The sequence below is a fragment of the Serpula lacrymans genome, assembly GCF_000218685.1.
Source record: "Serpula lacrymans var. lacrymans S7.9 unplaced genomic scaffold SERLAscaffold_7, whole genome shotgun sequence".
Taxonomy (NCBI): domain Eukaryota; kingdom Fungi; phylum Basidiomycota; class Agaricomycetes; order Boletales; family Serpulaceae; genus Serpula; species Serpula lacrymans.
Genome location: NW_006763296.1, coordinates 1,037,559 through 1,052,918, shown reverse-complemented (window position 1 = coordinate 1,052,918; position 15,360 = coordinate 1,037,559). Strand labels below are relative to the sequence as shown.

At 49.0% G+C, this 15,360-nt stretch overlaps 6 protein-coding genes across 6 annotated transcripts; 3 read left to right on the top strand and 3 right to left on the bottom strand.

Annotated features, from left to right (window-relative positions):
• Positions 1–14: 14 nt before the first annotated feature.
• Positions 15–5,290, bottom strand: SERLADRAFT_449305 (Ca-transporting ATPase; the record flags this gene model as incomplete). The annotated part of the gene is made up of 11 exons (XM_007318491.1): positions 15–703; positions 763–1,120; positions 1,175–2,183; positions 2,234–3,078; positions 3,128–3,207; positions 3,267–3,420; positions 3,475–3,823; positions 3,891–3,998; positions 4,052–4,186; positions 4,241–4,781; positions 4,953–5,290. 11 exons carry the CDS (start codon positions 5,288–5,290, stop codon positions 481–483), a joined length of 4,140 nt encoding a protein of 1,379 aa, XP_007318553.1.
• Positions 5,291–5,754: 464 nt separating this feature from the next.
• Positions 5,755–8,366, top strand: SERLADRAFT_467999 (uncharacterized protein; the record flags this gene model as incomplete). The annotated part of the gene is made up of 4 exons (XM_007318490.1): positions 5,755–6,472; positions 6,546–7,161; positions 7,251–7,283; positions 7,343–8,366. A coding segment is annotated over one exon (374 nt), but the record flags the coding sequence as incomplete, so codon positions are not given.
• Positions 8,367–8,551: 185 nt separating this feature from the next.
• On the bottom strand, positions 8,552–8,752 carry SERLADRAFT_369784 (uncharacterized protein; the record flags this gene model as incomplete). The annotated part of the gene is made up of 1 exon (XM_007318489.1): positions 8,552–8,752. The coding sequence occupies one exon, from the start codon at positions 8,750–8,752 to the stop codon at positions 8,552–8,554; it is 201 nt and encodes a 66-aa protein (XP_007318551.1).
• A 171-nt stretch (positions 8,753–8,923) lies between these two features.
• On the top strand, positions 8,924–9,441 carry SERLADRAFT_389937 (uncharacterized protein; the record flags this gene model as incomplete). The annotated part of the gene is made up of 2 exons (XM_007318488.1): positions 8,924–9,343; positions 9,410–9,441. The coding sequence occupies one exon, from the start codon at positions 8,928–8,930 to the stop codon at positions 9,111–9,113; it is 186 nt and encodes a 61-aa protein (XP_007318550.1).
• Positions 9,442–10,137: 696 nt separating this feature from the next.
• On the top strand, positions 10,138–11,244 carry SERLADRAFT_467992 (uncharacterized protein; the record flags this gene model as incomplete). Its single annotated transcript, XM_007318487.1, has 2 exons — positions 10,138–10,896; positions 10,952–11,244. The coding sequence occupies one exon, from the start codon at positions 10,664–10,666 to the stop codon at positions 10,868–10,870; it is 207 nt and encodes a 68-aa protein (XP_007318549.1).
• Positions 11,225–13,815, bottom strand: SERLADRAFT_467988 (glycosyltransferase family 20 protein; the record flags this gene model as incomplete). Its single annotated transcript, XM_007318486.1, has 5 exons — positions 11,225–11,978; positions 12,040–12,267; positions 12,324–12,491; positions 12,553–12,760; positions 12,813–13,815. 5 exons carry the CDS (start codon positions 13,496–13,498, stop codon positions 11,595–11,597), a joined length of 1,674 nt encoding a protein of 557 aa, XP_007318548.1.
• Between the last annotated feature and the right edge of the window lie 1,545 nt (positions 13,816–15,360).

Genomic DNA, 15,360 nt, shown 5'->3' with positions numbered 1-15,360 from the left:
GGGTCACGTTAAGATATTATAATGGCATCAAAAATTATCATTTTCTGCGTGAATCTGACTATATAAGTAAAAACTAATAATGATACACTATAATAAGGGACGTGAACACATTTGCACCAATGAGTGTTCAGATTCTAGATCTACGACACGACGATACAGTAATTTCCGTCTCAAGCTAGTGTGTGTTGCCTATTGTCATATGGTCCCGTGGATATTGTGTGTGATGAAAACGAGAAACCATGCAAGTAATTGTGGATGCTGTGTTTTAGTATGCGTGAATGATAGGTAGGAAGCCTTACGCGTTAAAGCATGAACATGAAGGTTGTCGAATGATGAAGATGAATACAGGTGAATAAAATATTATGCAAAGCAGTACACTGCTAGCAGCGAACCGGCCCGTCTTGTCAACCCCAGCTGCAAGAATACTTGATGAATCGATGATGAACCGTGTCTTCTATAAATTATGTCGGTCGTTAATGATTATACTGGAGGCGAGTTATTGTTCGCCCTGCTCCATTTTTTATATAGTGGATCATCCGGTTTCGTATCCGGGTGTATTTGGAATTTACCCTCCCATAGTGCGGCAGAAGACTTTGATGGATCATATCTTGCAGGGTCTGACAGCGAACCATTCATTTGCGGCGCCCATCCAGCCCCAATCGAGGACGCGATAAGAGTGGGCACCATGGTCATCAGCGAAGGACTAAACAGAACAAAGAGCTTAGCGGCGAGTAGCGCTGAGCGTTGATAGAAGTCACTCACAGAGGAACACGTGCGTGATCGTGAATTCTAGCATTTCGACTCTTGACAACAAACGAAGAGGACCGCAGACGCCCACCGCGGACATGAGCAAAAGTGGCCAAGTTATCTCGGACAAGTTCGATTGCAGCGTTCCATTCAACATCGGCCCGAGAGGTGGGAAGAACTTTAGAATTCGGGAAGAGTCGCATTTTCACGAACAGCCTTTCGAATGGTCCGTTAGGCAATATGCGAATGAGAGCTCCAAGAGGAATGGAAACGAATCCAAGAGCTAGTGATATTCCCCATTCGCGGCCACCAATACGAGTTACTTGAAAAGCGGCCCCACCGATAAAAACAATGAGGACTTGAACAGCAATTTCTGAAATGCACAGTTGTTAGCGGATGTAATAAGAATGAGAGAAGTTTAATATACCTAACAGCGTAATACCAACGAAGTAATAGTTTCTAGAGATGCCTTCGAAGATGTTGAGCTTTCTATCCAACCTTCTAGAGTTGACAGAGTTGAAAATTTGGGCAAAGACGAAAGTATTGAAGACCACAGTTTGGACAATAGAGTCATATTCAGTGCTGCCCGATTCACTTTCATAACCAAGGATTCTTAATCCTAGGAAGTGAAACACGAGAGTGATGGCGATCTGATATGTCGATTGCAACATGATTTGCTTGTACATGTTGACCGTGAAAAGTGGCGCAGTCTGCTTGTCCGGTTTGCGATCCAGAAGAGCGGGAGACGCGGGGTCGGTCGCCAGAGCAAGCGCAGCAAAGGTGTCCATGATAATGTTGATCCACAGCAGTTGAACGGCAGACAAAACGGATTCTTCTGAATTGGAGGCAACGGCAGTCACAAACGTGATCACGACGGCAGTGACGTTCGTAGAAATCTGGAATTGTAAAAACTTGCGTACTGCGTCGTTGACACAACGACCCCACATGATTGCCTTGACGATGGAAGAAAAGTTGTCGTCCATGAGGATAATGTCCGACGCCTCCTTGGCTACTTCGGTACCAGTGACACCCATGGAGAACCCAACATGCGCCGTCTTAAGTGCAGGCCCATCGTTAGTACCGTCCCCGGTGACACCGACAATCTCGCCCAGCGATCTTAGCTTCTCCACAAGTATCTTCTTATCCTCGGGCGACGACCGTGCAAGAACTTGAAGTCGTGGGACAACCTCCATCATCTCGTGTTCAGTGAGTTGTCGAAAGACAGGACCCTCCATCACGATACCACCTGCAGTATATATGCCACACTGAGAGGCAATAGATCGCGCCGTAAGGACGTTGTCTCCCGTGCACATCGTGACGACAACTCCAGCCTTGCGACAACTGGCCACAGCTTCCCGAACACCATCACGAAGCGGATCTTCGATACCTGTAATTCCAATCAAGATAAGATTCTGCGCGATATCTTCATACGCGACCTATTGCAAACCCTCAGTGTCTTTCCGAGGACCTAAGAACAACGACATACCTCATCGTCCTCCAACTGTGCTTCGGCTGGAGGCCAACAGTCAAAGTCCCTGTAGCACAGCGCGATAGTGCGGAGCGTCTGGTTGGCGTAGAAGATCGTCGTCCTCGAAATATTCTCGCTTGCCAACTCGTCAATCGGCGCAGTCTCGATTTCCTCTTCCCTTCCCTCTGTCCTACCCTGCTCTTCATCCTTCTTCACGACGACGTGTCGAGAACACATCTTCGTCAAAATCTCACTAGCACCTTTCAAATGTAGCCGATACCTCCCCTGGCCAAGCCTAACCACAACTCCCATCGCCTTCCGATCGCTCGTGAACGGTATCATCTGCACAATATCCGCCGCGTCCCTCGTCTTCTTATAATCAGGCCACCCCAGTTCCTTGGCAAAGTTGAGTAGTGCCGTCTCCGTTTTACTACCAACAAACGCGCGCTCGCCCGTTTCAGGATCTTCATCTTCGAATGCAGTAGAGTTCACCGAGATAGCTGCGTTTGTGAGCTCGCGGAGCTGTGGCGAGAGTACCGTGTGTAGTTCCGATTGATCAATAGAGAAATCGTCAGTGTGTTTTCTGGAGGACCCGTCTTCCACTCGGCGACGTCCACCACGTTCTTCATTAGCATTAGTTCTAGATTGATTTTCACCCAACTTTCGAACAAACTTGGCATGTATGCCTATCGAACCCGCTACGACAGTCATCGCGTTTTGCGTGAGGGTACCGGTTTTGTCCGTGCAGATCACTGACGCGTTGGCCATGGTCTCGCAAGACCCAAGTACACGCACGAGAAGGTTCTCCTTGGTCATGCGTTTAGTCGCGAATGCCAGTGCTAACGTGACCGCGAGTGGAAGGCCTATCAGGTGATCGTTAGGTCAGGTCAACAGTCCGTAATTATCGCGTACCTTCAGGAACGGCAACAACAATCAACGTAACGGATATGATAAGTATGTTCACAAAAGCCATGCCTTTCTGATTGGCATTCCTGGGGAAATTTAAGTTATCAGTATGTAAAAAAGCTATTGGCGACAACATGTAACGCACCTCTCAGGAGAATTCGTGCCCAGTTGCACAAAGAATCGGATCATGAGTGCCGAGAATAGGATAATGCCCGCAGCACTACCGATCTTCGCAATCAGTTCCGCTAGTGCATTCAACTTGAGCTGCAAAGGCGTGTTTTCTGTGTCCGTGCGAAGCGCTATTCTCACCTATGAACAACATGTCTCAATCACAAAAGTAAAGCTTGGCGTACCCATCATAATTCGGCCGTTAAAGCTCTTTGTTCCGACAGCTACTACCACGTAACTTCCTACACCTTCCAGCACCTTGCTGCCACTGACCACAAAGCAATCGGTGTGAGAGGAACCCTTGAACACATGTCCACCTTGATCCCCTCCGTCAGCGCCACCCTGCTCCCTGAGCGCATTGCGTTGTGTATTCCTCAGGGCCAAGCAATCTCCATAAGACATTTTCTTGATAGCATCTGACTCGCCAGTAGCCCCCGACTCGTCACACTTAACGTTGTGCCCAGACAGGAAGATGCCATCACAGGGGACAATTTCACCGGGTTCCAGAAGGGCAACATCACCAACGACCACTTCCTGTATCAGAATGTCAGTAGATGTAACACAAATAGCATGAATTGTTTCATACTTTGACGTCGATGACGTGTTCGACACCGTCTCGGATAACCTTAACGCCACGTTCTTCCTTCTTCTCGTTTAGGGACTTGAATTGGCGCTCTTTCTGCCAGTCATTGACCGAGCCGACGATAACCTACGATAGGTCAATAAAGAAGTCTATATGCTACTATATGCGTGTGGACAGACCACAATAAGAATCGCGACCATGATGGCAACACCTTCAACCCAATCGACAGGTGGTTGGCCGGGAGGCAGAGTTGTTCCGAAATCTTGAAAGAGACCCAAGGCAAGAGAGACGATCGCGGCGAATGACAGTATCACCTATCTCTCGTGAGTTAGCGGTAAAGAAAAATCCATAGACGGCAGCCTACATACCAGGACCTTGTCCTTCAACGCAAGCCACATAAGAGCCAATAAACTCTTGCTAGCTCGCTGAGGTAAAATATTTTCTCCAAAAACGCGTCGTCGTTCATCAAACGAAGCCTGAAACGCGGGTCCATGTTCCGCAATATCGTCGTGATGGTGAGGATCGGGCAATTCGTCTTCGGGACCGGTCACTATTATCCCAGGTAACTCTTTAGCCTCAGTGCTATGTCTGTCGTGCCTTTGAGAAGCGCCCACGCCTGCCCCTGGCCGCCCATCAGAAAGACTACCCCCGCCTCCATCATTCGACACCAAAATTTTCGCAGTTGCTTGTTTGCTGAGACCGTGAGTACGGTTTGTACCGAGACCTTTAAGTATGCCTGTGATGCCACCCAGAGCCTCTAGCGCCTCAAGATTTTTCGGATCAAGGAGACTTGCGAGTTCGTAAGGTTTGAATGAAAATGGACCAGGATCGATATCTGCATCCTGGTCGAGATCGATGTCGAGGACACCGCCGGATTCGTCATCATCAGTTGGCTCATTCCCAGGGCGGCTGTTAGTTTGGTCATCGTTAAGGGGATGCACTGGGTGAGATGAGGGATGTGGCAGATCATCAGAAAAGCCACCGACAGATTTGGAACGAGGACGTGATTTGGAACGTTCTGAGCCGCTGTCGAAGTGAGTGTGGGTGTGTGATGCGACTGTCATGCTTGTTGCATCAGACTTTGCGCGATGGAGTTGAGCGAGAGCGATGTCAGCTGTGCCGTGATCTGGTTCTGTTTCGTCCAGGCTGCTGTGACCCTCTGCAGAGCTGGCCCAGGTGGCATTGCTGCTCTTTCTGCGATGTGTGGGTGTTGTGTCGAATAAGGGATTAAGGAGGCCCAAAGAGGAAAGGCCATTGCGATCCTCGGGTTTATTATCGCGGAGGGACAAAGAGGTGGTGAACTGGACGGAGGAACGTGTGGACAACGTGGGGGACGGGGGAACGTTGAGGGTGGTGCCTTCGTTTGAAGAGGCGAATGTGGGGGATGGGGAATGGGACCTGGGGACATCGAGAGACATGCGGGCGGAGTGGTGGCCTACGGAGGGCTTTGAGAAGGGGGAGAGGAAGCGTCTGCGCAGGGGCGTATTGGGAACTGCATGTGGGTTGGTTGCGACGTGTGAGCTGGGAGTCTGGGGGTAGTTGGAGTCGAGGGGGAGATGGATCGTGTGCGCGTCGTCGTCGTGTCTGAAGGACGGGGTATGGCGTTCGTCGTCGTTGAGGGCGTGCGTCGAGGAGAGGTCGGTTGTGACGATGGCGGGGATGGAGGAGTGTGAGCCAGCGTCGGACCATGGTGGCGACGAGAGAGGAGGGGCGTCAACGAAGGGTGGGTTGTTATATATGAAGAGGGGATATCCGTAAGTACGGCTATGGGCAGATTTCTATAGAGAATGTTCTGACACAGCCATGGCTGGTTAGGGGCCGAGCCATCCGTAAGGCACCGTGGCAGATCGCACCAGCCCGCCATTAATGCCTCCTGGCCCATGCCTCCCTTTCATCTCCTGCTTCTCTTCCTGGTACCACACGTCCACAGCGACCTCCTCGCCGACTCACCCAACCCACTCACCCTTACTCAATCCGGCCCATTCCCTTTTTGGGCCAGATCCTCGCCCCGACTCCGGCTCCCCTCTGCCCGGATGTCTCGCGCATACACCCACCCCACTACATAAACCCCTCTCCTCTCTGACAGCCCCACATAGCCTTTCTTTCTTTCCCTTTTCCCTGACGTGCCCAGCGACGCCCCTCTTCTTGGCCCGAAGCTGCGTAGAACCGCTTCTTTGCATCCCCAGACACCTACTTCTCCTCCTTGTTCTCTTATTACTTCCGCACAGCCAGTACCCTACTTTCCACTTCCGCTAATCCTCTTTTCCGCATCCGTTCTTCTTACCTGCACACTACCCTTCTCGTCCCTTGATTTCGTCCTTTGATCGTATGTCTTCATTCCACAACTATCACCGTACTCTCGTTTCTTCCTCTTCCTCGAATTCTTCGGATCTCCCCTCTTCATCATACAACCTCTTTTAGCCGTTTAGCCGCTATACATCTACCATCCCCCTGGAATATATCACATCCTCATATTGGCACTCTATCTGCACCTCCCTTGCCTTATGAATGTACTGCGCACACCACGATGTCTGTCATGTGGCTCAGCCAGGCGGTACACGCATTTATGCACTCCTCCATTTATGTACCCCTCCACGATGGTATGCATCTTTTTTCTCATAGCCTTCTCCATTTCACTCAATGACTCGACTTTCCCTTGAACCGCGATTACAGCATCGATGCGTGCACTCGGTCCCTCCCTCTTCTATATATCCTCGAAACGCGTCACTCCCCTCTATGGTAATATCAATCCCATCTATAATTCTCCCTGTCTTCCTCTATCCCCCTTCCTCTGACATCATCATCATCCCTTATTCAACAACACCAGATTGATCGTTCACCTCTCCCCACTACTGATCGAACTGCACGTTATCACTAACTCGTCAACTCTAGCGCCCCGGCCTTTCCGTCTATATGATCACCCGTTGTAACAGGATATCTCCTTTTACAGTACCTTCACCCCCTGGCGCGTACTGCTAGTTTTTCCGTCTATACCATTTACCGCAGAAAACTTTCGCCGTATCGTACACCATCTCTACTCGCCTCTTACTCACGCACATCTTCCCGATCACTCCGTTTCCAGATTTCTTCATCTCTCAGTGAGCCTTCCAATGGAAATTCTGACGGCAACCAAGCATAACACGCACGAGTGGCTTATCTCTACACGTATTGGTAAAGGGTTCCTTTTCAGTGTTCATCAAATACATCTGCCAAATCCAGCACATTTCTCGAGTTTCTCATTTGCCTATCTGAGCTACCTCTGCGATGGATATGGGTCCCAGGGAATCAGGTGAGTGCTTCTCGACTCGCTGTTCATTTCCAAATATACAAGGGCTCGTCTTTGCATTCGCGGTGTTTTCGTCGCTCCACGTGTCCCAGAGAATGCTTGATTTGGTAAAAGTTACGATGAAGGCAAGGCATGTGTTTTTGGGTTTTAAGTTACGTGCTCATAGCAGGATCTTGTGACACAGAAGTGGCGCTCGGACGCGCTGAATTCGTGTCATTGAGAATCAAGTCCACAGTGATGTTCTCGAAACGCCGGAAAACTCCTGTAGACCCTCTTGAGCGTCTACCTTGCCATCTCCATACTGGGTCATAACAGTTTTGCTGTATAAGCGCCCAACAAGGAAAATGATCAACATTGCACTTTTGCGACGAGGGTCTGTGAACGTGGATCATGGTAGATATCCATAATCTGCTAGGCAGGAGGCCCACCCATGTCCGTGATATGGGCTCCTAGGCCATGATGCAGTCTTTTATCCGAGCCATATCCGTGGTCTTATATTGGCTGGGTGGAGGCAATCTGTCGCCTTGCACTGGCCTCATGTACGAAGTCGTGTCCTCGAGATGGGCCCTGATCCTTTCTGTACATCCTCGCACATCGATTAAGAGACCGAAAATAGCTTGTCCTGATGCTTACAATACGCAAAACACGGGATAAAAAAACGTCCCCCTTCTCTCGAGGCGAACGCCCACGCGGTCCGGGATCCCATTCACGCCCTTTGCAGCATTGCATTCCACAGTCGTACCCTCCCAGCGCAGTATAATCTCTTTGTTAGTCGTTTACGATGTGACCACCTGACATCCATATCTGCAGGTTCGACCGATGACCCGTCTTCATATAACAAACAGTCATTTTCATGATCCTGGCTTCGATGAGTACGGTTGCGAAGAAGCCTGATATATATCTGATATGTTGAGACTAGTAGTGCATGCTACTACTTAGTTGGACGTGATGCACTCTCGACTGTTCCGAACACAACTAAGCGACCATACTTCCACCAGTCAAGTTGAGACTGCCTCCGTCAGTATCACAGGGTTTCAGATCTTTCAGAGCTTCCACAGGTTTCCACCTTAGCACCCTTGGCGCTCGAGTCCCTCTTAGTATTGCCTAGAACCTTGTCTAGAGCATCAGTTCGACGCAATCAGCCTGAGCATGTGCAGCATCACATCACCAGCGTGGGGAACGGTCCTATATGTACCCATTCTCAGCTGAATTTATAGTCTATACAGGAATTTATTATTGGAATGAACATTTCTCCTGCTTGGGTAGACGCTGGCATCGAACAAACTACTACAGGATCAACAACGAAATGTGGTATAAAAAAAGGCTAGTAGAATCACCCATTTGTATTTTACCAGAGACGCGGGCGCAAAGGGAAGAGCATGTCACAAATGCCTCACAAAACGCCAAAAAAGGCCGCAAGTCTCGGAATCCGGCAATAAGGTCCCGATTTGGCAACTGTAGTGTACTCTGAGTCTTGCTTTTTGCACAGCCTGACAGTTTTCCAGACGGAAATCACGTCTCGGCAGTAGTTACTCTTGTCTGTGGGTTCCCCCTTTGTAGTGGGCTCGATGGCTCGCCGCCGCCCGCGCGCCATCAGGAATTTCGATTTCGAACCAGGAAATTTGTACCGCGTTTGGAAGCGCCATACGGTTCCTTACTTGAGCCGGGTTGCTGTAAGGTTAGTATGGCACAAGGTAGCAAGAGCATATGCCAATGCAATTGAAAAAGCCCACAAACGAAAGACACGGAATGTCAGTTCCTCACTGAGCATGCACCGCAAGAACGCCGTAAGATGGCGCAGTGGCAGTGGCAAATTCACATACAGTATGGAAGGCCGCACCACCAAACTAGAAGCTCCTGGAACGTTCCCGGCTATTGTTAAGTCACAATGGAACATTTCGACAGAAGTGGAGTCGATAGCTATGTCAGGCAGGTACACTTTGGGACGGTTGTAGCATAGACGGCTGAAACTTTACCTCCAAAGGAAGCAGCGGTGACGGCGTGAGGCTCACAGATTTTCCAGTAGTACCTGACTGACGAAGCTTGATTTTGTCAGTGCTATATCCGTGTTTCCCTGTACGAAATACAGTGACTAACCGCCACGAAATTTGAATTGACCAAAAGGCTCTACGGATGAAGATGGAAGTTAAGCTATTGCCCGCATCGCAATGTTGATGCGGCCCTCCTAATTGTAATAAAATTTTCTTCAAATATATATATGGAATAGTATATGCCATACTGATTGTCTCACCAGGGACATGTTCCACACAGACGCATCTGATCACAGCGCCTTGCCCCTTTTCGGCCACTCAGCCTGATTTCGGCCTGTGGGATCCTAGTACTATAATCTAGAAAACACCCAATCATGTACCTGATAAATATCTCTTGCCAATGTCAGTGTGACGAGTTCATGATATCACTTAGATATAAGAGACGTACGTCATACAATGCATTCCACAGTAACCCTTGGCAAATGACGTGGATATGAGACATCCGTCAACGCAAACACTGAATCATTGATCACGGAGATGCGGGCAGCAGCCTTAAACATTCGCTCATGTTGCGGGTCTATCTTAGGATACCGTGACGGCTGTGGCCACAGTTCGACAAAACGATGCTCCGGCTGTCACGGTCCTCCCAAAACACAGAAAAACGAAGGGCTCCGGATTCGAAGCAGCTGATATACGAATACCTTCGGCTTGATGAGAAGCTGAGTAAATGAATATATAGGGCGTGTCGAATTGGAACTCACGGAGCATCCATCTGATGCGGCCAAATTGCGATGCTGTTCGTACACACCTGGCATGTCAGTGTGTGACCGTGCTACGGAAGCCAGATATACTGACAATGAATCCTGTAAAAGGAAGAAATGGAAGAAATGCCGAGTACTCGACGCTTTCGCGTGTATGAATGATTATTCAATCAGGCCAGGTTTGCATGAGAATGATCGACGAGATGGATGTGGAACGGACCCTCGACGATTCACAGTCTAATTAAGAGAAAACCGGGAGCGAGAGTGCAACTTCCACAGCGCTAGTGGAGAGCCTGATGGGTGTGGTGATAATACAGTGTTGTCTTTAGCCCATTTAGCCAAGATACGATGATGTTCCGATCCAAAGAAAGTTTACGGCATGGGTGTATCTGCTGTGTATTAAATTCGACAGTCTCAGAGACGGTCGTGTGAACATTATGCATTGCAAAAACACAGGGATGACGTTGCCTGTGCATCCTATACAATTCCTGTGATGTACAATCAATTAGAGCAGCTTGAAACGCTCAAAACAAGAGTGCGAACGACTCACATATGAGCACACGACCGAGTGATCAGTGAAATCAACTCCCATAGAGCCCGAAATGGTGCTGAACTAGCCAAGACCGGACTAGGACTCGGACTCACCTGGAGAAGTCGAAGTTTTATGAAGAAGATGGGTGAAAGCGTCAAGGCAAGGTGTTCACATGCGACGGTTAGCGGACTTGCAAGCCGATTGAAAAGGAGGAGCTGCGGATGACAAATTCAACGAGGCATTTGAGAGCAAAAACGCACCGGTGTAGAGCTCGTTGCAGCAAATGTCTTCTTGTGAAAACCAAGATCCTCTCGCGTAGTCCGTCTCAGGCTCGCGTACCGGCCGAACGTGCAAATTACCCCGGATTTGACAACGTGCTCGCTGCCACCCGGCTCGGCACGGCAGGATACAGCAACAATGTGCCATGATGGCATCGTAGCCATCAAAGATACAGGTAAATCCATATCGCTGCGGCAGCTCTGGGGTCATTTCACAGTTCTGTGACATAGCTCAAAGCGCTTTACTTACGTCCGAGTCGCGCCCCTAGTCGTGCAGCATGTCCTTGGCTAGATTTATGAATATACATTGCCATGCATTTCCAGCATGTACTTTGACGCTAGGACAATGTTGTAATGGTAGCGGTTGGGTGTTGCTTTTGACTAATGCAGAAGCAGTCGATGGATCTAACGCCGAGTAAACACTGGCCAAACCCCCACAAACAGAGAGTCAACATGGCCATTGACCTGTATTCGCCCTCTTCAGTGAAGACCGAAAACCTCCTATGTTTTGCACTTCATTTGTCATTTGTGCATCGTGTGTACGTACTTGCTGCGTCGTCGGGAACAAAGATAAATGGCAGAAGACAGCAATAAGACATGGACTGAATACCCATCACAGCGAGGTAGGGTAAAAAGAAACTGAAAGACTCGATATGTTCAAACAATGTTCTCTACGGTCTAGACTGAGAACCAAGGATACCCGAGAATCATGAAAAAGACCAGGAACACGACAAAAGGATATGTGAAATTACGTTCAACCCGATATTACCTGCCCATGGGGTGAATTGGCTTTGCATACCTCCATAGGGCATCCCAAAGGACACGCTACAATGTTGTATAACAGGTATACAGACAGCCCCATAATACCCCATATTCATGCCTGCGCGTTGATTGCCGGTGTTGGCGGGACCACGCCGTTGATGACATCGCTTCCTGGACCTTCATCAGTTCTTGTCGTTAACTCCGCTTGCCCCTCCTTGTCTACATCGTCTTGCTTGAGCTTGCTCATCTCTTTGATGAAACTAGAACCCCAAAACGCCGCGGAATACTTGTTGACGTATTTGAACAATTTCCGATGGTTCTCAGCGCGCGTCTCTCCGTCCATCGTGACAGCCTCGTGTATAGCGTCGGCGACTTGTTGAGAATCCCATGGATTTACAACTATAGAGCCATTGAGACTCTGCGCAGCTCCTGCGAATTCAGAAAGAATCATAACCCCTTGACGTGCCTGTTGGCAAGCGATGTATTCGTAAGAAACCTACAAGTAAACACCGCCGAGATGTTAGCCACTTCAAAGGTCGAGGAGTAAGGGGGCTTACTAAGTTCATCCCATCCCTCGTGCTGGATACTAGACAGACATCACTGACTGCGTACAATGCGCACAGTTCATCAAACTGCAAGCTTTTGTGCATGAAGTGAATTGGCATAAATTCGACGGTGCCGAAACGACCATTGATGCGACCCACGAGCTCGTTCACTGTAGAGCGCAGATTCTGGTATTCTTCAACATCTTGACGAGAAGGCACAGCTAGTTGCACTAAGACGACCTGTATAGAGTATATGGTTAATTACGTGGAATAGTGAATGATTGTGGAGCACTAGCCTTGCCTATCCATTCTGGGTGCTGGGTTAAAAATAGTTCGAGTGCATGCAATTTCTGAGGGACACCCTTGATGTAATCCAAGCGATCGACACCAACGATTACTTTAACACCCCCAAAGCGCTGCTCGAGCTGAGAGATACGACTTTTAACCGAGTCCTTCTGAAGGTTCTGTAAAGAGGGTAACCACGTTATTCACAAGATATCGACTAGCGGAAGAATTAGGTCTTACATCTATAAAAGACGCAGGTTCGATACCTATGGGAAACGTGCCAACGTGGGCCAAACGACCTTCGAATTCAACACCATTCGGCATCGTTGGCAGACCCAAAATACGCGTGCAAGAAGACAAAAAGTGACGAGCATAGTCATACGTGTGGAAGCCGATGAGGTCACAGAATAGAATGCCAAGTAAAATTTCTCGTCGCACAGGAAGTATACTAAGCACTGAAATAAGCGAAATGTGAAGTTGGATGAAGACTATATGCGCACCGATAGATTTCACTACTTGGGAATGGTGTATGCAAAAAGAAACCTATCTTGATGCCGGGGATTCTCTTATTAGGTGTAGGGATGGAATCTTCTATACCCTCGGTGATCTTGGTCAACTCGCGCTTGGTGAAGTCGCCTACGTTGTTGGTGCCGTCAATCAAACCACGTAAAAGCATAGGAAGGAGCATGAGATGGTAATCCTGAACCCAAACCATCGCGCCCGGAGTCAACTGGGAACGAACGGCTTCCGCGAAGCGCATATTTGCCTGGCGGTATGCGAGCCAATTCTCCTCGTCAAAGTTCATCTCTCCGGGATGATAATGGAAGAGGGGCCAGAGAATAGAGTTTGAGAAACCGTTGTAGTGACGGTCGGCGACATCGTCATCGAGGTAAACTGCCTGACAGGAGTATTCTTCCATAAGACGCTTGTCGACGTGAGGGCGATCTTTGAGCGGGATAAAGAAACCTGGCCAACCGATCCATGTAAAGTTTAGGGACTTTTTGAAACCAGAAAGTGCAGATACGAGACCGCCTGAGGACATCTTAAAGTGGTACTCTCCCGACGCATCCTTGTTAATTGTGATTGGAAGGCGGTTGGAGACGACGACGAGATGATTTCCTTTGACGGAGTCCATCTCTGATATGCTTGGGTCGGCCGATAATGGGGGAAAGATTGAATGAGACATTTTACGAATAAAGTAGTATATAAGTGAAGAAGGCGCAGTAGGAAATACAAGCCAGAAAGACCGGATAAAGGCAGATTATCGGATCTTCTGTAGCGAAGAAGAGAGCGGATGGGCGAGTGAGCTGGCGAACGTGGTGGTGCCGGTGCGGGCCAAATGGGAAGAGTCCCAGGTTGATATCGGGATCAACAATTAGATTACAATATTCTCGCAATTACAGCAACTTATCGCTGTATGCTGGCCGTCGTATGCGATGTCGTATGCGATGTTACAGGCGTTGAGTGTTGCTGGGCTCAAGCTGGGGCTGATAAGATATATACTCCAAGGTGCACTAGGCTTGTCATCAGTCGGTGACCTGCCAGTGACATCGTCATTTTCTGCCCCATGCGTCCGTTTTGGGATGGTCCGCCGGTCCTCCATTGCGTAATCAGGTCCACCCGGTCCATCCCGACCTCATCCACAGTCGAATCGATGGGCTCATAGCGATGTCTATGGATACGCGGTCCCAGGGAGCTCCGCCGTCCCTCTTCTACCTTTTCTTGTACCGTAGATACCGTGCAAAATTGTCGCAATATCGCAACTATCATTTTAAATAGTAGCACACCAATAACCAGCAACAATAGCGCGCTATATCGACGCTCTCGGGGCGGGAAAAGAACAGCGCTCATGAGACCAGTATCGCCTGCTCATAACTAACCACCATCTGTGATCACCTCTTGATATCGTGCGGCAGTGTGAACAATGTATCAGGAATTCGAGGGCTCTCAATCAACATAGCTCACTCATTACCCACCACATCGGATTTTTGTATCAGGCCCCTAAACAGAAGCCAGCTCGTTTTCGGGCTCCAGTACCATAGCCTCCATCTTTCCGATGTGGCCCAAAATAAATTACAAGCAGCGGTTCTCTACACGGAAAATAAAGAAGCAGAACAACTGACCGCAGCTTCCATTTATCGATCCCTTGTTGGGGTAATGGGCATATAAATGAATCGTGTTCGCGAAGATCATTGATTGAACGGTCGCCGAGAGATAGCTGTTACAGAGCTAAAACATCCTTCTCCGTGCCGATAGGTGTAAATTAGTGTATGTGAGCCGCATAATTCGGGACGCACTACCGCTCTAAAGAAAAACGGGATATGCGTTGGTAAATCATTGGTTCAGTCACCCACGTCGGAGAGCTAAATCTAGCACCACCGTCGGTCAGTAACCTAACCTGGTTGTTGATTATGGCTAATCGTTAGGATGAACCTAGAGGCCAGGAAAGTGCATACAAAGCATGCAAGTGCAAGCATGCAATAAAGGCAACCTTCGAGATCAGTCGGCACATACCGGTATCTGTATCACCGTTTGATCTACAAAGAAGAGATAATACCATGGACATGTTATCGCTAAGTCACTACAGGTTACGACTCACCAGCGAGGTCCCGAACTAGCGTTATGGGAAGTGTTAGAAGTATAGCCACTGGCAGGTTGCGGCGAATCGAGGCCTTGACTGAACCCTTCAGCATTTTACCGACAAGCTGACCAGGACTGAGGGGATCGGCCCGGACGACATGGGAGATGCCAGCCTAGTGATACTTCTGTGGCGGACAGCAGGGTAGAAGCTAACTAGCCAACAAACCACATGCCCCAAGTAAGATTTGTCCACCCGTATCGTATGCGCACACCGCACCGTGATTGAATCACTTTCGAACTACGTCCTGCCACTCCCAACTGGGCTCTCCACCTCGTGGTGCTGAGAACTCAATCGCACTTTGCGACGAGGGTACAACTTGAGTGGAATAATGTTGATCCTACGAGCGAGGAGATGTAAATACGGTTAAGGTTGGTTCCAGTGCTGTCATTTTGCAAATCCTCACCAGT